The sequence below is a fragment of the Hyaena hyaena genome, unplaced genomic scaffold (genome assembly GCF_003009895.1).
Source record: "Hyaena hyaena isolate Hyena2069 unplaced genomic scaffold, ASM300989v1 scaffold_450, whole genome shotgun sequence".
In the NCBI taxonomy this organism is placed as follows: Eukaryota; Metazoa; Chordata; class Mammalia; order Carnivora; family Hyaenidae; genus Hyaena; species Hyaena hyaena.
This window is the reverse complement of record NW_024081084.1, coordinates 1,255,772-1,279,749: the sequence shown is the minus strand read 5'-3', so window position 1 is coordinate 1,279,749 and position 23,978 is coordinate 1,255,772. Positions and strand designations below refer to the sequence as shown.

General features: G+C 34.9%; 1 protein-coding gene across 1 annotated transcript in view; it reads left to right on the top strand.

Moving 5' to 3' along the window:
* Positions 1 to 23,978, top strand: part of KCNH7 (potassium voltage-gated channel subfamily H member 7) — a 153,202-nt gene that overhangs the window by 71,654 nt on the left and 57,570 nt on the right. The window contains exons 7-8 of the mRNA XM_039253434.1: positions 7,026 to 7,451; positions 21,410 to 21,809. Of these exons, the coding sequence (XP_039109365.1) occupies positions 7,026 to 7,451; positions 21,410 to 21,809 (826 nt within the window). The remainder of the gene's footprint in view (positions 1 to 7,025; positions 7,452 to 21,409; positions 21,810 to 23,978) is intronic.

The window sequence follows — 23,978 nt, the reverse complement described above, 5'->3', positions numbered from 1 at the left end:
GTACCCCTAAAAAGTAAATACTATTAAAAAATAGCTACAATATTATCACATCTAAAAACAGTTGTCAATAATACCTTTGACAGCTCGTTTTCATGATCATGATGATCATAATTTATTCCTTCCCTTCTGCACATATGCTATTCTTCTATCAAAAAGTAAAGGCTACTCTCCCATATTCTTGAATCTAGGCTGGCCTGTGACAGCTTTGGTCAATAGAATATGGCAAAAATGATGCTGTACTATACCTAGACCTTGACTTTAAGAGGAGTGGATGTTTCTATTTCTCCCTTGGGAGTACTGAACCTCCACATAGATGTCTTACTACCCTGCTGCAGAGACCATAAGGAAAAGTGCCATGAAAAGGGACTATATGTAGAAATTATATATAATTTTTATAAAAACTGTATCTCTCTCTATGTATATGTAAATGTCTCTCTATGTATATATACATATATATGTTTTACACACACATATATGTACGATCTTTATACTATATATTTCTCTACATAACTCTATGTAAACATAGTTTCTCTAAAAACTGTATATATATACAAAGTCTCTCTCTATATAGATAAATCAATATATGTCTTTAGATTATATTTATCTATATTTATCTGGAAAAAGAGAGACCCAGCTGTGTCAACATATTTCATGAGACCAGCCTTACAACTATCCCCACCAAGGTGCTAGAAATATCAGTGAAGACTTTCTGGATTCTCTACACCAGCTCAACCACCAATTAAACATCATTGACTGACCCCAAATGACACTGTTAGGGTGCAGAAGAGTGGCCCAACTGAGCCCAGCCTAAATTTCTCATCCATAGAATCATGAATAAGAAGCCATTATGTTTTGGTTTAGTTTGTTCTAGTGACTAGATAATTGAACATTTCCTGAATAGTATAAATGTCCAGTCAGTGTTCATCTTTCTCCAATTGGTCCATAAATGTTTTGGTTATAGTTGATTTAAATAAGTAACCCTAGAATTCTAAAAAATAATGAAATTACTTTCTGTGAATACTTTCCATCTTGTGAGCCACTTTTATGGAAATCACCTAATGTGATATCGTAGCTCTGTATAGAGAGGTGATTCGAGCAAAGATTCTATCTCTATCACACAAACTAAAAAAAAACAAAAAACAAAAAAACAAGACAAAACAAAAAAAAACACTACATCTAGAGAGATTAAATTACTTATGAGAAAAAAATGTATCTGGAATTAAAACCCAGGTCTTCACATTTAAAGTCTAGGGCTCTTCAAATGTCCATCAACTAATGAATGGATAAAGAAGATGTGATATAGACAGATGATAGATAGATGATAGATAGATAGACAGATAGATAGATGTGAGCTATATGTGTGTGTATATATATGTATATATGTGTGGATGTATATATATGTGGATATATCCACACATATATACATATATATCCACATATATATATGTGAGAGATGTGTGTGTGTGTATATATAATGTGTATATATATATATATATCCACAGTGGAATATTACTCCATCAAAAGCATGAAATCTTGTCATTTGCAACAACATAGATGGAGCTACAGTCTATTATGCTGAGCAGAATAAGTCAGTCAGAGAAAGACAAATACCATATGATTTCACTTATATGTGAAATTTAAGAAATAAAACAGATGAACATAGAGGAAAGGGAGGAAAAAGAGGAAAGCAAACCATAAGAGACTCTTAACTATAGAGAACAAACTGAGGGCTGATGAAGGAGAGGTGGCTGGGAGAAGGGCTAAAAGGGCAATAAGGATGAAGAAAGGCACTTGTGTTGAGCACTGAAGTCACGTGTAAGTGATGAATCACTAAATTCTACTCCTGAAACCAATATTACACTATATATTAACTAACTAGAATTTAAATAAAATTTGAAAATAAAATAAAGTCTAGAGCTCTTTGCCTTATTCCATAAATGGGTTATCATTCATAGATCTGTATCACTATGATTGGCTATAATAAAACTCATTGAAACCACAGAGAAACAGATGCTTTAATCTAAAACTAGATTTGGTCACCTTGCCTTCTCTGTCTGGTAACTTTTAACAATTCTCAAACCAATATTCACAGAAAAGAATATTATCAAAGGGCCATAAGTTCTTCCAGAAAATCTTAAAAATTTGTGTATGTTGGTGAAAGCTCAAAACAACAAAATAATCTGACTCAGTAAGATAATCACTTAATAACAAAAGTGCTACCTGACTTTGGTGCCTATGACCACATTTGGATTTATAATGAGACCTCATGGTGCAAATATGCTCTATAAATAAGTTTTGAGGTGATTGGCTAGTAGAATTCATGAGAGAATTGAATGATTATGTAATACAGGCATACCCATGTAGAAATCAAAAGAATTTATACCATATAATTTGGTACCATATCAATTACTGCAAATGCATTGTCAGGACACACTTCCTATATTTAACAAATTTTAGTGGTTTGCTATCAATAGGTATATTGAAATATAACAAATGGATTAACTCTGAAGCCAATTCCAAAAATCATTTGATTAGATAATCGCTGAACTTAAAATTCAATAATGCCCTAAAGCAAAACTGAACTTCAAGTAAACAAAGACTTTTATATAGTGTCAAGGAACACAATTTAAATGGGCTTTTGAAGCCTAGTAGGAGCAAAATTTGAATTAAGAGTTAGATCAGATTACCTGAAAATAGCAGTAAAATCTTTGAAGCATTTTTTGTTTATTTATTTATATTGAGGGAGGGAGGGAGAGAGAGAGAGAGAGAAAGAGAATCCCAAGCAGGCTCTTGCTGTCAGCGTGGCGCACAATGTTAGGCTCAATCTCACAACCATGAAATTATGACCTGAGCTGAAACCAAGAGTCAGACAGTTGACTGAGCCACCCAGACCCCTAATCTTTGAAGTATTTTGTCAACATACTTGATATAAAGGCATTGAGGTTAATAATAGAGAAAAATATTTTACCTATTAGATCAAACCCCACACAGTAGCCAAGTGTCAATAATTTTTGATTTACAGATATGTCAAATATTCCATTAGTGATGATAGTTTGAATTCACTGGCTTGCAAATATGTTGTAATTCATTTATTGTCATTTTTTGTCATTGTATTAGTATTCTAGAGCTGCCATAGCAAAACACCACAAAATGGATTTCTTAAAACAACAGAAGTTATTCTCTCACAATTCTAGGGGCTCAGATTTCAAAATCAAGATGTTGACAAGGTTGGTTCCTCCTCGGGGCTCTGGGAGAAAATATGTGCCATGCTTCTTTTCCAGGTCCTGGGGGCTACCACCAATCCTTGTGCTCCTTGGCTTGCAGTGATATTTTCCTCCATTGTCACATGGCATCATCCCTATGTTTCTTTGTGTCTCTGTTCCCAAATTTTCCTCTTTTTATAAGGATAACAGTTATTGCATCAAGGTCTACCCCAATCCACTATGACTTCATCTTCCCTTGATTACATCTACAAGAACGCTATTTTCAACTAAGGTCACATTCACAGGTACTGGTGATTAGGACTTCAGCATGCCTTTCTGGGAATCACAGTTCAACCCACAACAATCATATTAAGAGATATAAACATAAGACGTTTTAGCTTTGCTTTATTTTTGCATGTATTTCCTTAACATTATAGATAAAAATAATATCAATTACCATGGAGATTCTGCAATGAGTATCTTCTCCTTAAAAGGAGTCTGTATTTTATTCAAGTGTGAGAAACTCTGACCTATAGGAGAAAGCCAGAGATCCCTAATACATTAGATCCGCCACAGCCTATCACTGTCTCTCTCCACTGCCATCCCCACCAGTTTCCCTTGCCTTTTATCCATCAGCAGCGTAAGGCAGCTTTTAATTCCTCAACACACAACACATCATTTTGTGCTTCCCTACCTTTGTTCATTCTGTTTCCTCTACCTGTAATATTCTTCCCTTGACAATATCCTCATTCCCCAGTTGCATTCTTTTCTTCTTCCCACTTGAAGTCTCAGTTCAAGAGACATCCTTCCCTCAAAGTCTTCCATGGAGACCCCTTTCATCAGCACCACTGCCAACCCCAATAATGAACCAAGGGGAACCCCCGCAGGGCTCCCATTTTCCTGCATGTCTTTTTCTCCCAGTAGAACATATACTCTGTGATGTCAAGGACAGTATCTTCCCCATTTTTCAATCTCCAGCCCTTAGCACAGTGGTTATCTAACTGTTAAAGGAATGCTTGCATGTGGGGGATGGAAAGGGCTCCATCCACAGTTTTCACTTCTCAGGGGATGCTCCATTGTGTTGAATGCCTTCTAACTTAGACTTCTGCTGAAACAAGCATTCAAACTGCCCTGTGTGGGAGGTTGGTATCAGGGGCATGTCACTTAAGCAGGGAAAAACTCAGACAAATATCCTTCTCATTAAAAATCAATTCTTTTGGCATTCTCTTTGAATAATTATATGCCCTTTTTTAATGAGAGAGATTTGTAAATTTAGGGATTTGGTAAGATCTCCACAGTTCAAAAATTTTATCCAAGTCTTATCAGAGTGCATAAGGTAATCTACTGAGAGAGGGGACTGAAAAGATAGAATAGGTCCATGTTTTAGATGACTTTGAGAAACAAAATAAGGTTTGGGGTTTTACCTCCTAAACTCTGAATCTTCCTTTCTTTCTTCCTTTCTTTCTTTTCTTTTCATTTTTTTTTTTTTAGAAAGGGATATTATATAATGAGACCTTAATCATTCTTTCCAGACAAAAATGTTATAGGCTTATTTTCTATACTATTAGAGGATTAGAGTCTTATCAGTTTGCACTCATCAACTGACAGATTTTTCAAACATATTTCTCAAGATCAAGATGGAGATCTTGGGCTCTTAAGATTTTTAGTCTTTCAGAAACAATGAAATCACTTTTTTTCTAGATTTCTTTTTTTACCAATAATTAATTCCTGTCCTTTCTCATAATAGCTTAACATAAAGCCCTGTTTCCTGTTCAGATTTACTCTGGACTGAAAAAATGGTTAAGTTCATTATTATCATTATTTATTTATTATTATTTTCTTAAACTGAGTTAAATCAGTTTAGCTGTTGTCTTAAAAAATCTTTGCCTATTTTAACTGAACTCTTCTGATATACTTAAGAATCATGTTGTACCTCCCTTGTGGTTGTTATTATACTTCTCAAAAATATTCTTAAAATAAGAATGGTAACTATATGTGAAGAAAAAAGATGAGATGAGATACCACAATGAAAATAAGATTTAAAAATGAAATTTTCCTCAGATATTGTTATAATCAAGTTAAAACCTACAGGGATAGAATTATCAAGAACACGGAAATAACACTCTTTGACTAACCAGTAAGGGATTGCCCGAGGTTCATGGTGCAAAACTGAGAATGTATTAGCTGTATTTACAAGAATCTAGCCTAAGAAAATGTATTTAGTGAAATTAACTCTGAAATAGGGCCACTGCATGTATGTGAGATATTCATAACAGAAGATTATAACCCACCGCTCCCCTAAAACATGTCTCTATTTGTCATTTGTGGAGTCATCAAAAATTTTAATTTTTGTAAATCCATATAATCAGGCTAATTAATTTTCTAGGTAACTAGATAACCTTTTTGTTTCGACCTTTGTTCTTGAAACTTAGTCTACAATAACCAGCTCATGGGGGCACCTGGGTGGCTCAGTTGGTTAAGCATCTGACCTCAGCTCAGGTCACAATCTCTCAGTCTGTGAGTTCAAGCCCCATGTCAGGCTCTGTCCTGACAGCTCAGGGCCTGGAGCTTGCTTTGGATTCTGTGTCTCCCTTCTCTCTGCCCTTCCCCCACTCACATTCGGTCCCTTTCTCTCTCAAAAATAAATAAACATTTAAAAAAAATTTTAATTATCAATTCTTGAACTTTTCTACTCGGTTGTGATTCAAATTGAGCTCTCATTTTTTCAGATCTACTGAGACTCTAAATGATGAGCTATTTTGTTTTACCCAATGTTTTGTTATGTAGAACAAATCTCAGGGCTTAAGTACCCCTTGGTGATAATAATCTTACAACATTTCCAGATCCATATTCTGAACATCTCCTTGTACCATTGGCTTTTCATGATTCTCTAAATGAGATAGAGGAGCTTGGGTGACAGTACATTTGTCCAAGGTTATAAAATATTCTCTCAACCTTTTAGGAAAAAGATTCTTTTGTGTTTGTTTTAATCTCATGTGCTTTTTGGGTTTTTTTTTTTCCCCTAAGGTTAAAAACAAATTGTAGGTGGAAAAGTTGTAATTAAAGATTTCCATGAGTTGAGTTTAATTTATCAAGGCTTAATTATAAATTAAATATATGTGAATTAAATATTAATTTGGATCCAAGTGGGCTGTTTCTATTCATTACAGACAATCCTTTCTAAGGCTTGAAAACTGAATTACTCATATATCATTCTGATCATGATTTCCTAAAAACAGCTATGCATTTTTATTTCTGAGTATATATGTTCCAAAGGAACCAGTAACCATTCCTTGCTATCTGAGTGGCAGTATCCATTACTTTTCAGTGAAAATCATATTTATGAAGAAATTTATCATATCATATTTATCAAGAAATACCAATGGAGGGGCACCTGAATGGCTCAGTCGGTTAAGCGTTCGACTTAGGTTCAGGTCATGATCTCGCATTTCTTGAATTCGAGCCCCACGTTGGGCTCTGTGGTGACAGCTCAAAGCCTGGAGCCTGCTTCAGATTCTGTGTCTCCCTCTCTCTCTGCCCCTCCCATGCACATGCTCTATCTCTCTCTGTCTCTCAATAATAAATAAACGTTTAAAAAAGAAAAAAACAAGAAATACCAATGGAGTTTTCTGGGATCAAATATACAACGTAGTGGGGAGTTATATGGGTTCCTTTAAATGTACGTGTTTTTCTTACATACTTCACAATTACATGCATTCTTCCTAATAGATTTAGATGTATAATCACCTCAATATTTTTATAGGTTAAGAGATTAAATGATGACATTTTTATATAGTGTGTAATTTTCTCTTCTGTGTTCAGGTTCTCTCTTTAGGAGCAGATGTCCTTCCAGAATATAAACTGCAGACACCACGCATCAATAAGTTTACAATCCTGCACTACAGCCCCTTCAAGGCAGTCTGGGACTGGCTTATTCTGCTGTTGGTCATATACACTGCTATATTCACGCCCTACTCTGCAGCCTTTCTCCTCAACGACAGAGAAGAACAGAAGAGACGAGAATGTGGCTATTCTTGTAGCCCTTTGAATGTGGTGGACTTGATTGTGGATATTATGTTCATCATAGATATTCTAATAAACTTCCGAACAACATATGTAAATCAGAATGAAGAAGTGGTAAGTGATCCGGCCAAAATAGCAATACATTACTTCAAAGGCTGGTTCCTGATCGACATGGTTGCAGCAATTCCTTTTGACTTGCTGATTTTTGGATCGGGTTCTGATGAGGTAAGAGCTGCTTAAGAATCTTATTTTCTGGGGGCGCCTGGTTGGCTTAGTCGGTTAAGCGTCCGACTTTCGCTTAGGTCATGATCTCACAGTTCGTGGGTTCGAGCCCCGCGTCGGGCTCTGTGCTGACTGCCAGCTCAGAGCCTGGAGCCTGTTTCAGTCTGTGACTCCCTCTCTCTCTGACCCTCCCCTGCTCACACTGTCTCTCTTTCTCTCTCTCTTCTAGAAATAAATTAAAAAATATTATAAAAAAAAGAATCTTATTTTCTGTAAGATCACAGTTACAAAAGTGACTGTCTTAAGTGCAAAAACACCCACAAGTGGTTGCTTTACAAACGTCCTATATCTCAGAGATGAAATTCGTTTCATTGGAAATACTATAAAATGCAATGGAACAGTTTTGCCGCTGCAAATAATTCACAGTTCTCTCTATTTCTGCTAAGAGATACTAAAGACTATTTCTCTTTTAATCAACAAAACAAACTTTAGGAAAAGTGTTTCATAGCACATAACAAACACATTTCCACGGCGTAAAATCTCTACATGTTAACTTCATGGGTAGAAAAATCTCGTTCTTTCTTAACTCATAATTGCAGTTGGAGACAGTCAGAACTTGGTTTATGCTCAAATTATGTAGAAGAGGCATCTTCTGAAATGTCTTGTTCAAAACTCTTTCTCTTAAATAATATCTAGGTTGGAAAATACTTCTTGCGTTCCCAGTATCTTATAAAGTTGGAAACTTGAAGGTGATCTGACCAGTACATGTACAGTGCATTTTCTGGATAGAGTCCATAATGTTAAGCAGATTCTCAAAAGGTTCTTTGATACAACAGAAGTTAAGTTCTCTTAATGTCCCCTCCACTTAATTGCCTTTAATTTTTATTATAAATAAGTTTCCTAGATTCTATCATGGAAGGATTTACAGAAGATGTGAAAGGAATTCTTGAGAAAGATCACCTCAGTGTGGGGGCCCTTGAGTGGTTCAGTTGGCTAAGCATCAGACTCTAGATTTTAGCTCAGGTCATGATCTCACGGTTTGTGAGTTCAAGCCCTGCCTCAGGCCCCATGCTGGCAGTTTGGGATTCTCTCTCTCTCTCTCTCTCTCTCTCTCTCTCCCTCTCCCTCTCCCTCTCTCCCCCTCCCCTCCCCAGGTCATTTTCTCTCTCTCCCTCCTTCCCTCCCTCCCTCCCTCTCCCTCACCCTTTCCCTCTTCCTCTCTCCCCCTCCCCTCTGCAAGTCATTCTCTCTCTCTCTCTCTCTCAAAGTAAATAAATAAATAAACTTTTAAAAAAAGATGACCTCAGGGTGTTGAGTTTTTAAAATTCAGGGTAAACCGCATCTTTTCTTTTTTTTCAAGAGGATATCAAATATCAAAAATGCCTCCTGCAGATGTTTGCTCCCAGACCAAGTAAGGAATCCTCCTCTGCCAAGAGGAACAATTGCTTTAGAAGTAAATTCTTTCCTACAGACCCTACCTGTCAAACGCTGGACAGTTAAGAGCAAGGCAATGGAGCAATATATTCTTCCTGGATTCTACAAACCTCACACAGGCCTCAAGCCTGACACTTCTCCTCTGTAAGGATGATGATATTACCTCCCCTGTTATATTGTTTTATCGCTTTATTATTAGGTTGAGGATCTAATGAGATAATGCATGTGAAACTCTGAGAAAAATACTCAAAGAAAGTTAGCTGCTCTTAAACTAGTCAAATTTTTCATGTCAGATACTCCTAACTTTGGTTGTAAGTAAGAGGCAAGAAAGTGAAATACTTCTTTATAGATAATTATCTTTATGAGTTTCTTACAATGGGTGATTCAAGTACTTATACCAAATAAGTTCTTATTGATAAATAATAGAATATAATCTCACTCTTTCAAACTTTAAAATATGTACACCAACAGGAAACTAAATTTCAACTTGGTGAAATACAAGAATGGATGAACAAATAGATAAGTAAATAGGATCATTAGGGGTAGTTGCTTTACTGATGAGATTTAAACAATAATAATTAAACCAGTGAGTATTTGGATATGCTAATTATGACCATTAATGTAGGATTTCTAGGATGCAACATTTGATTTGTTTAATTTCATTACTATCTCACTTGAAAACAATAAAGTTAACATATGCAACTTAGATAATCACTATTTTAGGCAAGACTTTAAGAGAGCTGAAACAAGAGAAAATGTTTGTGATTCACATTAGTATAGGATGAAAAAGTCTCTGGAAAAAAATGGTCTCCGGACCACCTTTCCCATATAGCATCAAGGAAAAAGTAAAGTTTGCCTCAAAGAAAGCAATGCCAGTTCTCCACTTCCCCCATATTCCCAAAGCTATTCCTCATTTTTTTTTTTTTTACAAATAGTTTATTGTCAAATTAGTTTCCACATAACACCCAGTGCTCATTTTTTAAAGATGTGATCTGATATATGGAGAGCTCTGGCTTTGGACTTATACAGACCTGGGTTTGATTTTCCTTTTTGCCATTTTCTTGCTGTATTTTGGCAAGATACTTGGCTCATTAAGATTTTATTTATTTTCTGTAAAATGGTGAAACGTAGGTTCTTACGATTTTTAAAATAAAGCAACATATATGAAAAGATTAACGCAGTACTAGGTACATAGTATGTGCTTGCCAAAGATTACTTCTCTTCTTCCCATACCTTTGGATTAAAGTCTCTGTTTCTTAATGAAAGTCTTCCTTTAAGCTTGCACATTACCACAGTAATACATAAATACTATAATTAGTCATTTATTCTACAAATACTTATTGAGTATCTATGGTCGTATAGTAGTTATTAGATTAGCTAGTTGCCTCTAGGAATACTGAAGAAATGTGAGAGAAAATATTTTGAGGAGAGTTACTGGATTGCAAAGCACAGGAACATGGGGCATATTGTGAGGGAAGTATGTGGGCATCAAAGATAGCAAGTGCAGAGGTGGGTCTGGAAAGGGGGTAAGGGTGTTAGCTATTGGGCTGAGTCAGCTATAAGAGTTAATAGTAAGACCAAGGATGGATTGCACTACTTCATACATTTTTCAAGAGTAATAAAGAAGATACTTCTTTTATACAAACTATATTATATAACTATAATGGGACTCTTAATCAGGTTTTTTAGTACATAGTGATATTTCAGAATGATACTTTTCCAAAAGTATATAATGTCATGTAATAAGAGGATTAAAAATATCCAGCATCTATTTTTGTTTCTTGCAAAAGAAAAGAAGAAAAATGCTTTCAGAGAAAATAGATCTTATATTCAAAGGAACTAATTTGGGAAGTTTCATCATATGAGTTTTGAATAAAAAAAAACTTTTTGGGATTTTTGACCCCAAATTCAGTGACAAATCCTAAAATCATTAAGCTAGAGGTGACTCTGATGAGAATTATCCACTGCAATGTTTTTCAAACTGGAGTATCATGGAGGTGCCTAAGAGAGTTGGCCCAAGTTCAGAGGCCCTCAAGAGTTGACATGAAGAGGGGCGCCTGGGTGGCTCAGTCGGTTAAGCATCCAACTTCAGTTCAGATCATGATCTCACGGTTCGTGGGTTCGAGCCCCGCATTGGGCCCTGTGCTGACAGCTAGATCAGAGCCTGGAGCCTGTCTTCGGATTCTGTGTCTCCCTCTCTCTCTGACCCTCCCCTGTTCATCCTGTCTCTAACTCTCTCTCAAAAATAAGTTTTAAAAAAATTTAAAAAAAAAGAGTTGACATGAAGACACACTGTTAAGACTCAGAGCCGTCCACCTTCACTAGTAAGGATTGGCTCGATTTCATCTGCTTTACCAGTTAGAGTTGCATGTAATTTGTTTACAAATTTGAATGAGAATTGACTTAATTCATTTCACCGTTCCCAGAAAGTATTATGGTAGCCTCTGTTCAGGTGGGTTCATTCATTCTATAAGCATTTATTGAGAACAAACTGTGTGCCAACATCTTAGACCTTGTATTTATAAAAAACAAACAAACAAACAGTAAGACAAGATTCTGCTGTCTAAGAGCCTGCAGTCTAGAATGGAGAGCAGCAGATAAGCAGAAGGGTACTATCTGATCAATGCTTTCATAGTGTTATGTCCAGGGGGACATGTGAGCATGGAAGGGAGAGTTCTTGATTGCCAGTAGAAATTTTTCAGGTAGAGAGGTTAGGATAATCAAGCGAGTTAGAGGGAGTGGCCCATTAGAAGCACAGAGCTAGAAAGTGTTAGTTCCCAGTCTTATCAGAACCAATATAAGAAATGTTTTATAATGCCCCCTTTTATGATTGGTAAATAAGAGTGATAGATAGATAGCCTTTGTATACAGATAATTTCACAAATATAATACATAATGCCCACCCTTATTATAAAGAAGAAATAAAAGAACTGTTCATAAAATACCTAGTTGAATAACCAAATGCTTCAGATATGTCTATGTTAAATGATATAATTAAGTTATCAGATGCTTGTACTTAGTTATAATGATAAAGTTCATATTTGAGGAATAAATTCAATGTTAAACTGAATATTATCGGTTTATCTTCTATTTTTATCTTAACATAGAGTTGAATATGTATGTGCTTATATAGGTTTTTATGTGTATACATCCATATATGCAGGTAGATATGTATATACATGCATATATTAACATTTACACATACCTAGAAATCTCATGACCATGATAACAACAAATGTAGACTGGCACAGCCATGATGTATACACACAGTACACACATACTACAAGACCTGTTATCATTGAAGATGTAATTTCCTGAAATAGTAAACAATTGTTAATGAAGGTCCAAACTGAACTAGTTCATTATCTCTCAGTTTACATGGTAGCTAAATTCCTGGATATTTTCATGAATATTAAAATTACAGAAGTCAATATCTGTCTATATGTAAAACCCAGCATTGAGGCTCAGTAAGTAAATTTCATTTTCGCCTATAAATGACTGTGGGACATTGAAAAATTATATAGGACAGAAAATTGTTTTGTTGTTGGAGACCACTGAAGGCATGACAGGATTTCTACTACCTCACTCTACTAGGAAGTAAGGAAGAATTCAAGAAGATGGTGTCAAGTACTGTAAAGATATAAAGTAGGATGAAGACTGAAAACAGGTCACTGGGTGGGTCGGTTCAGTATGCACTGGTAGCAATTGGATCAGATACTGGCCACAAGCCAAATTAAGTGTCTTCAGATATTAACAGGCACTGAGTAGGACTCCTTCCTTCTGGAATTTGGTAATAAAAGGAGGAGGAAAAGGCAGTATGAGCAGGTTGCACATGGTGAAGGAAGGGGCTATTTTGTTTTTCCTCTTGAGAACTTTGTGAGCTGACAAGAAATAGCCATGTAGTGCAGCGTGACTTCAGTAGGTGGCTAATTTGGATGGGGAAATTAAGAAAGGCCTTTGGGAAGAGGCCATTTGAGTTGAGACTTGATCCAAAGAAACTAGCCTCATGAAAACACATGCAGAGCTTTTCAAGCAGAAGAAAGCAGTAGTGAAAATGACCCAACTGGGGAACAAGCTTGGCATGTTAGAAGAGAAACAAGGCCAGTGGAAGCTGGGCTGAACCATTGTGAGTTAGGAGTTGAGTGCTAAGAAATGAGAATGCAGAGACAAGGACCAAATCACGTGGAGCAGTGACATTTGATATTTATTCTGGTTCAAGTGGAGTGTTCTGAGTGGGAATAACATGATGTAACAGACAGTTTTAAAGACCTCATGGCTGATGGTTACAGTAAGTTTAGTCAGGGTAGAAGCAGAGGAATGACATTAGAGCCTTTGCTATAATGCAGCAGAGACAAACAGCAATTGTTTGCACCACATGGTGGCAATAGAGGTGAAGAGATGTAGATATATTTGAAAAATAGTAGAAGAGAGCTGTTAGGGTTTGTTGATGGATTAAATATTGCTGGAGTAAGGGGAAAAAAGCAGAATTAATGATGGTTCAAAAATTTTCTTGTTTCTTTCTTCTTGTTTGAAATGTTTTGGAGGATGGAGGATACTTAAGTGACTTTTATAGGTGTCCCCTCATTTATCCAAATGGGAAGAGCCTAAGGAGAAAAAGGCACATTATGGGGTAGAAAGTCCTGTTTGGACCATGTGAAGTTTGAGGTACATATCAGTCATCCAAGACAGACGGCATGTAGGCAAGTTGAGGACTGCATGAGCAGCTAGAAAATTCATATATATGTGAATATAAGAAAAAGAAGTGAGATCCATTGAATTATAAATTAGATATAATCGTGGTAAAGGTTGGTTTAGATCGGTGCTTCTCCATCAGGACCATGCACTGATTTTTGTGTGGATCTTATTAAAAAGTTTGGAGATTCATATTTGGTAGGTCTAAAGTAAAGCCTTGAAACCTGGATTTTTTAAAGTGGCAGGAATGATTCTGCTGTTTGGATGTCCAAGAACTGGTGGCCTTATCTGGGACAAAGAGGAAGTCCAGGAGACGGCTTTCAAGTGCTCATTGGTGAACACTTCTACAAAATGAAGATATAAATAATCAAGTGAAGGAGTGTTTAAAACTAAATATAAGAACAGTCACGATTTTGTAATTGCTTAATTCTAACTGAGTTATGAAAATGTTGTTTACTATGCATCACAGCATCTTGGATGACCTTAGAGAAAACAATTTTGTCAGTGCCAGCTAAACATTAATGTCTTCCTTGCCAATTTCTCTAAATGGTAAGCTACTCTAAAGAAGGAAACCTTTACCAATTTTGCATCTATATTATTTTAGCTATAACACATACATGCTTGCAATGCTGAGGATAGTTTGACATATACATTTTTACTAAAGCGGATGTAGGAGCAGAATTGCTCACCTCTTCAAAACAATCATTTAATTTTTTTAAATGTTAAAAAAATGTTGAAGAAAGGAATACTAACAATAACCAGGCTTGCCTATGTCATTAATATCTTCCTGATGTCAATGCCATCCAGACAGACCCAGGAAGGAAAAGATTCTCCATTTCTTAATTTTTATTTACATCAACGCCATCCATAGCAAATTATCTCAATATCAATGATGCAAGAGAATAATGCTATTGGTTCAGCCTCCAAAAAGTCAACTTTTCATTATCTGCCTCAAGTGTTCCCATATTTTGCTTATCTGTGGCATATCATAGTTTCAGATAGATCAACTGTTAGAACCTAGAGCACTCTCTATAGCTACACATTCATTAACCTCTTCCTTTCCTGAAAATTGGTGTTCTTTTGACTCATAGCTTGCTTTGTCAACCTCTGTCCATTCCCAGTTTACTGTTATTTTTCATAAATCCTGAATGTAGGCAAGGTCTTTGAAACCTAAGTATTTACAGTGCTCTTTGATGGGCAGTTTAAATAGAAAAGGAAAGTTTCTGTTCACTTTGATATGTTTGCTTCATTGGTCTGTTAGATGCATTATAGAATGGATACAAGGAAAAATTTAGCAATTGTCTGTATAGAAATTTCTGATCACCTTGTCAGCATTCTTTCTGAACCTGATCTCTACAGTAGCTGTCATTAGTTTGTTAGAAGTGAATTGCTAAAACATGAGACACACTCATGTTCAAATTTAAATTAAAAAATACATTTTGAAGACTTGTGTACATAATCTATGTCTACACATAAAGCGAGTGTATCTCTCTTTAGATAGCTGTTTGGGAGTTAAGGCATATGTCTACACTGGTGTGCATTTAAGACTATCAGTCATGCCTGCCAAAATTTGCGGCATGATAAGTGAGAGACACAGGATCCCCAGTGCAATAATTTTTGAACCAAGGAAATATAAGAACATTCCATCAAAAAATATATCTTGCATTAAGTTGATCATTTATTTATCATGTATATGTCATCTATTGTCTATAATTTGCTAGAGATGGCATAAGTTTCAATTTTGGGCTACATATTTCTCAAAACAAGTCAAATTCCCATTTTAAAAATTTAATATCCATAATGTTTTATTCATTGTAACATTTCTTACTACTGTTTTAAAATCATTTGATGACCAGTTTTCCATGTTATTATAATGACAGGAAGGGAAAGTGAGTTCCACTTGTACCAAAATTGAATGTTAATCATAAACAAAATAAAAATAAAAGCATCATTACAGTAAAGGCTGTTAAATATTGGAGTAACTTTCCCAGGAAGGTTGAAAAACCTTCTGTTTGAAATCCATAGTTTGTGGAGGAATTTATGAGGTTTGGTATCAATAAGAAAAGGATAAGCTAGGTGAATTCCTTAAGGTTTTTTACATATTCAAATATGGCTTTTTTTATTGTATTAGTGAACATGTCCTTAGAAATATTGAAAAGATGTGGCTTAAGCTGAAGGAACTTGAAACTAGCTTCAATATTATTGAGTTTCATTGGGTAAGTAATTCATGGAATGGTGAATACAAGTACCAGATCTTAGGAGGGAATTGAAATGAAATCTAATGCAACCATGAATGTAGAGTTATGAAATGTATTACTCACTAAGAGTTCCCATTTCCCCACTTGTACCTAATTATTTCTTTACAAACAGAACAGAATAATAGATTAAGGAGAGATTTTCAGTGATGATTCATTCTTTCAATCCTGTAGACAAAACTGAAGATCCCATACTTATAGTTCCTCATTTATAAAAGAATAATTCTGTCCACCGACTACAGGCAAAAGTTTTGGAAAGTAAGCATCTAAAATAAAATATTTTACATGTAAGATTCTTGAAAATGCTTACTTTAAAAAAGTGGTATTAGGGGAGCCTGGGTGGTTCAGTCGGTTGAGCATCCTACTTCAGCTCAGATCATGATCTCACAGTTTGTGGGTTCAAGCCTCGCATCGGGCTCTGTACTGACAGCTAGCTCAGAGCCTGGATCTTGCTTCAGATTCTATGTCTCCTTCTCTCTCTGCCCCTCCCTCATTCTCACTCTGTCTCTCTCTGTCACTCAAATAAATGTAAAAAAAGTGGAATTATTTTGAAAAATTATTGAGCATAAGACTTTCTCTAAATGATGAGGCTTTCTCAGTTTGATTGTAGCCAAATTTATTCTTGAGTAGAGAATTGTTTGATACTAACAAGAAATCCCCTATTCTAATTCCAGGTCTTTAAAATAAATTCCACTTACACTTAGAGAGAATACTTCCTGATCTACTTGAAAATATCTTGAGTTTGTGCCTGGTATCTAACATGTTTACAAAACTGCAATTGTTTAGAGGATATATTTTTTAAAGATGTTTAGTTAAGAGAATCATATTTAATAAAGGAGACTAACTTCTATCTCAGTATAAGAAGGTATCTAGGGCTTTAATAAACCATGGATGTGGGTAGGTCTTTTTAAAAACATTGAAATTGGATGATATGCTTCAGCTACCCAGAAATTTGAATAATTTGAAGATCCAGGGGAAAAATCACTTTACATTTTAAAAGTTCTGGCAAAATACATTAAAAATACAAGTCTTAAGCAAGTATACCTTCTTTCCTGTGGCATTCAGGCAAAAAAAGTTTGAAATATCATTCAATCACAGTTAAAGGAGTTCTGAACTGGCTTAGGTCCTAATGCGGCAAAGAAATGGCTTATTAGAGTTCATTATGTCTTCTGTACTGCAGTTCATGAACATGACCAAAAACCAAAATACATTGCTTCAATCTACTACAAAGTAGCTCACTTCTTTCTCCATCTATTTATTATCAGGATATCTTTGTAGTGCATAATCACACAAACCTCTCTTGAGCTCTTATGCACTCTTAGTCTACCCAAAGTAGCAATAAGCAGACAATATTTTTCTAATACCAGTGAAAAGTTAAGAAATAATATCTAAGAGAAAAATTTTTACCTCTACTATTCTTTTAAATTGTTTTGGTAAGTGTAAGGATGATTTTATTTGTGTTTTCAAACACTGGGAAAAAACACAAAAATAGATTTACATAATGTGTCTGAGTATTACATGAAATTAGATATATTATCAGAGAAACATGTATGCTGAAAACATTCTCCTCAGCCACGTTCTGATGTTAACACAGCTGTAAGGTAGTCGTGGGTCTCTTTTTTCATTTGCACCTAATACGGAGATAGTATGTTGGAGGAAACAATGGGACAAATAGTCTCCACTAAATCAGCAAGAAGAGATTGATCATTGTTTGTCTTCTCTCTCTGAGATCTTGGTGCAATCACTTTCTCCTTTGTGTAAATGGGCAAAACTCTTTAAGTCTTTAAAGAGAAGTTTTAAGAAGAAGAAAAGTATATTGCAATCTTAAGTGTCATCTACCTACAAGATAGGCTGTACACAACAGTAGCTAAGGAAGAAGGCCCAGGTGTGTTAGCAACATCTTGATAACAATAAAAATAAGATCAAGTCATTTGTTACATTGCCAAACAACATACGTAGTTATGCTTGGGTCCATGTTATGGAATCACAAGAGAATGGCTTTCACCACTGAAGTCAATTTTCACTCATCCTTAGAAGCAACTTAAAGATAAAGCAACTGAAAGATGCTTCTCCCCCTTTTCTCTCCCTCTTCCTTTCTCTCTCTTTCTTCTTCCCTCTCTCTCCCTCTCTTCTCCCCTACCTCCCTCTCTCTACTGCTGCAGTCATTTAGTATGCATGTCAGTTGAGTTGAGACTTCATCATGTACCATATTTCTTAAGCTTTTTTTTGTCCAGAAAAGATGTCACTTGTGTGTTATTATATAAATTATATTCACTTATCTGCTTAGAGAACTTACTGTTATTTAGGTTTTACCTGATTTCGATATAGTCCTAGAAGAAACACATCAGATATTTCTTTTAAGAGAGAGAAAAAGGAAGGAGGTGGCTTATACAGCAGATGGATTATCTTTTTTCATAACATCATTTTTGCTTTACTATCTTGGCAGCCACAAAAGTCATTAGTACTTATTATCACAATACGTTATTAAAACATCTCATTTGTTTTGCAGCATTTCACTTCATTAACCAAATACCCTAGAGAATTTTCATTATATTTCATTTATTTTGAGTTTCAGAGAGAAATTTTCTTCCATAGAAAATAAGTTTTGAACAATAATCTCCAATATTTCTGATTTCTCGACACAAGCAAATAGGTAACAGATCTCAGAGGAAATATAAACACACAAACAAGCTGTGAAGTGTAGAAAGGGACACATTGAATCAGTGATTCCTGTTACTAAAGTCCAAGCAGTCAGTGCATCTAGATGATGTTCTTATCTTTAAAATTCTTGCCCTTTCCTGAGGATGCCAAAGGCCAGTGTTGGAAAGCCTCTATTTTGAATTCTAGATATCAAAGTAATGGATTTGGAAAACATGTGGCTCTATCAATCCATTTTACAATATAATGTTCCCACTTATTGATAGAAACTAAAGCATATGAGAGATTTAAATAAGAACAAAAAGCAACTATCTACTGGGCATTACCTACAAACATAAGAGGAGGCTTTATTATACTCATTTACAGATGAAAAATTTGAGGCTTAGAGATGAAATAAATAACTCCAAGATGATAGATGGGTGTGGATACAGAATTCATACATTCATTTGTTCCAAAGTCCCAATACACAACTGATCAGCTAAAACAGACACATGAAAAGAAGTTCAGTATCACTCATCATTAGGGAAATACAAATCAAAACTTCAGAGATACTGCCTCACACCTGTCACAATGGCTGAAATTAACAACACAGGAAGTGACAGATGCTGGCAAGGATGTGGAGAAAGGAGACCCTCTTGAACTGTTAGTATGAATGCAAACTGGTGCAGCCAATCTGGAAAACAGTATGGAGGTTCCTCAAAAAGTTAAAAATAGAATTACCCTATGACCCAGCAATTGCACTACTAGGTATTTATACCAAAGGATACAAAAATACTCATTCAAAAAGGCACATGCACTTTATAGCAGCATTGTCAACGATAGCCAAATTATGGAAAGAGCCCAAATGTCCATTGACCATGACTGGATGAAGAAGACAAAATGGAATATTACTCAGCCATCAAAAGAATGAACTCTTGCAATTTGCAACAATGTGGATGGAGCTAGAGTGTGTTATGCTTAGCGAAATAAGTTCAAGAAAAACAAATACCATATGATTTCAGTTATATGTAGAATTCAAGAAACAAAACAGATGAACATAGGGGAAGGAATAGAGAAAAAATAGAGAGAGGAAGACAAACCATAAGACACCCTTAACTATAGAGAACAAACCGAGGGTTGATGGAGGGAAAGTAGAAGTGGGATGGGCTAAATGGGTGATGTATTAAGGAGGACACCTGTGATAAATCCTGGGTGCTACATGGAAGTGATTAATCACTAAATTCTACTCCTGAAACCAATATTACACTATATGTTAACTAACTAGAATTTATATAAAAACTTGAAACAAAGAACAAACTAAATTTGACCAAAAAAAATAAATAAATAACTGATTAGCTAAAATGTTTGTAATTCAAATGATGGAACGTTGACTTTGGTTCCAGAGAACTACTGAAGAATAAAGTAAACTCTCCCTTTATTTGTTGAGAAGCGATATACTTTTACAGTTGTGAAGAAAAATTGCTGTTTTCTTTATTCCACCTTGAAAAACAGTAACTCAACATTGGAAACAGAGAAGACTCACTTCTCCACACATCCCATAATGAACAAAGACCAGAGCCCATATGTAATAAGCACATCCCAACTATACAAGCTCCTCTCACCTATACAGACTAAAAACTAATTCAGAGGAGACTCCAGGATCTCCCATCCTCTAACTGACCAATCTAGAGAAAAAGAAAGAAAGAAACTACAACACTTGTTATAGAATTTTAATGAAACTATTTTTCTTAATATTTAGTGCTTTTTTCTCACCAAGTCAGTATGGATAGAGGGTGATAGTTCTGCCATGTGCTCTTCCTTTAATTAAAATATAAGTGCTCCTAATGCGGTTGGATGTACTTTGGGAAATAAACACCAACAATGAACACATAAAATGACTCAATAATTGATTGGTAAACACCATGTAACTATGGAATAATTATATGCCCTGTGAATTATATAGTACTTATAGCTGACATTATTTAGGAAACCTAAGAAATGAACTTGTAATTTGTACTTACCAGATTTCAAATCCAAACAACCAGTGAAGTATCCTGTTATTATATAGAAGTGTCCTATCATTAGATACCTGGTCAGTAATCATCATACAATTAATTACACATATCACACCCCAAAGAAAAATACATAATATCATCGGGACATCAAGAAACAATTTATCAGTTTAACACTTAGGAAGGAAAAATGAATTTAAATATAGTGCCTAAGGCATGCATGCAATCATCCAATAAGTCTCCCAATTATCTGCTTGCCTGGTTTTTCTCATTATGCGGGTTTCTCTCAATTCTAATATCAGCTCCTCAGCAAGTTCTTCTTTGGCCTTTCCTCCTAAAGCAGTCTCCATCCGGACTCATGCCTTCAAACACCCTCTATCATACCACTTTGTCTTATTATATATATCACATTTTTTTTTACTCTTTAAATGATCCTATTGTTTGTTTCTTTAAAAATATCTGTCTCTCCCCAGGAGACAGTGGACCTCATTTCTCCTCACTAGAGAAGGCATTTTGTCTAGTAAATAAGTATGTTTCTATGATGAAAGTGATCATGTCTGTTTGCTCAACGCTATAATCCCAGTGTGTGGGCACTTGCTAGTCACACCAGTAACACAGGGGATGCTTATTGGTGAATGGATGATTTAACGAGTGTTCATTACCTCCAAGGCACTTGGTTAGAGCATAAGCTAGACAGAGTTTCTGTCCCATGGGTCTTGCATACCAAGATGTGAATTAATGTACCACACACTTTCAAAGTATTTTCCAAAGCAGATGTAAAATTAAAACTAACCTTAATACTTCATTCAAATATTCATTTATCTTCAGTGCTACCATCTTCCTTTGACTTGTTTCTACCTACCTTGCTTCACAGGAACATACACTGAGTTCTTTGCCAACCGTTTCTGACCATACACATTTATTTCCACAGACAACAACATTAATTGGTCTTTTGAAGACAGCTCGGCTCCTTCGTCTTGTGCGAGTGGCCCGGAAACTTGATCGCTATTCAGAATATGGCGCTGCTGTTCTAATGCTCCTAATGTGCATATTTGCCTTGATCGCTCACTGGCTGGCTTGCATTTGGTATGCAATTGGGAATGTAGAAAGGCCTTACCTGACAGACAAAATCGGATGGTTGGATTCCTTAGGACAACAAATTGGGAAACGTTACAATGACAGTGACTCAAGTTCCGGACCATCCATTAAAGACAAATACGTCACAGCACTTTATTTTACCTTCAGCAGCTTAACGAGTGTGGGATTCGGGAATGTGTCTCCTAACACCAATTCGGAGAAAATCTTTTCAATCTGTGTCATGTTGATTGGCTGTAAGTAGATTTCTCTTTTGTTATCTATTAAGGTGAAATAATATCACAAAATTGATATCGCTAGAACATTAAGAGTAAGGCGAAGAAAAAATTATAGAAAACTGTGATAATGGAATTACATATATGGGTATTATATTCTATCAAAGGGATTCTCTCTGTGAAGGGGAGACACCAAAGGACTTTCAGGACCTCAGAAAATCACAAAGATAAAACTAGAGTGACATGGATCTTGGGATAAGGAAATTGAGACTTGTAGTTCACTTTTTTACTGCTGTGAAAGTGTCTGTAATTTGTTCTCAATGATTATTTTCTATTTTAAGCCGAAACCAGATTAGAATGGGAAGGATTAGTTTACATTATATTACCAGATAGATAGAAATAAATATATACATATATATTTCTTAATAGAAAAAATCTATTTCTATATAAAATATATGGAAATAATAGAAATGTTTCTTATATATCTTCATTTATAGACCTATGTATACACAAATAAATATATGTATTTTTTTTCACCACTTACTGACTGAAAATGCCTTTCCCTATGACATGACAAATTTCAGTGATTGCTCTTTACCTTGTAATAAGATGATGTCATGAACATCATTAATGAGGTATGTTTTTTGGAATAAGAAACAAAAAACTGCATTAATAAAGATGTTTAAATATTTCTTGAAAACCATACCGTGGAGTCACTAAAGATAACCTTGCTGATACCAAGCAGCAATTGATGAAAGCATAGTGGATTTTTAATGCTTAAAAAAGGACATGATCCTTAGATTGTGTACAAATATGAAAATAGATCCAGAATTGATTTTTAAATGTTAACACATTGACTAATGAAATATATTTATATAAACTTTATTTATGAAATTTAAACCAATGAACCCAGTTTATTGTTCATTGTATTTAAAATTTACTTTTCATATATATGTCTTAGTATTTTTTTTTTTACTAAGATTGCTATAAGCAAATAGCATTATATTCAAATAACAGATTCAACAGATTCAGGCTAAGTCTGGTCTATAAACACAGATGGAACCTTGTACCCAGAAGGTAATAAACAAGGACCTACTGGGAAAAATGGAAACATTCATTCCAGAGAGAGTGAATCTCTCAGAACAAACAAAATCCCAACCACTGTGTGACTACAACTGCCAGTAAATACCGTACAGAAATTATCAATCTAGTGAAATAGGTAGCAAACAAAGAAAATTTTTAAAAAGTCTGTTCCTAATTATTTAAACATCTGTGTAAAAAAAATATACTTTTAATAAAGTATATATACATATTGAAACTTAGCATTTGCAAGAAAGGATTTTTTAAATGAACTGAAGTTTAACCCGCTCACCACTCAGGGAATCCCCATCATTTGTGAGGATTACGTTAAATACATAGTACTATTTATTATGAATTAAATTATCTTAAATTAAAGAAAACCCAGTTCTTTATTTGGTCTATACCCAATATCTAATCCCTAAATCAAGATTATTGGCAGAATTTTTTACCTTCCTTCCTTTTCCCCTTCCTTCCTTCTTAAATATAGAACTAGGCTATTTCTATTGATTATTTAAGAAAAATCCTTGTGTTCTGCAGACAATTTTCATATCTTATGAAAAGGAAAACACTCTAGTTCATTGAGTAGAGTAAGATACAATCATATTCCACATAATATCCTTTATTTGAGTAACAGACTTGGTTCTACAAATCTTAATCAAAAAGAGATTATGTAGAGCTCAATGTAACACAGGAAAAAAATTATAGGTATTCCTAGAAAGTTCAATAATGACCTGTTATGCTATAAATAAAGAAAAAAGGTCAAATTAAAACTCAAAACTTATTAATAAGTATGCCCCAAAATGTACTTAGCCATTTGATGTATATGAGTGTATCTACACATGATATTTCCATTCAATTGTGTTAGACAATGATTTGGTTGTCTTTGTTTAGTTTTATTTCTGCACTAAATACATAATCCTCAGATCTGTGAGTGTCCCAATTTTAGTCTAAAATAAAACACAATATCTAAAAATATAAAATATTGTACATGTACTAATACTAGTTATAGTCTATATAGCTTAGTTATTATGTTCAACTCTCTTATCATCCTTAAGCTTCTTTAAATCCAATATTCATTTATTTTTGTTTAATTTTTTTAATGTTTATTAT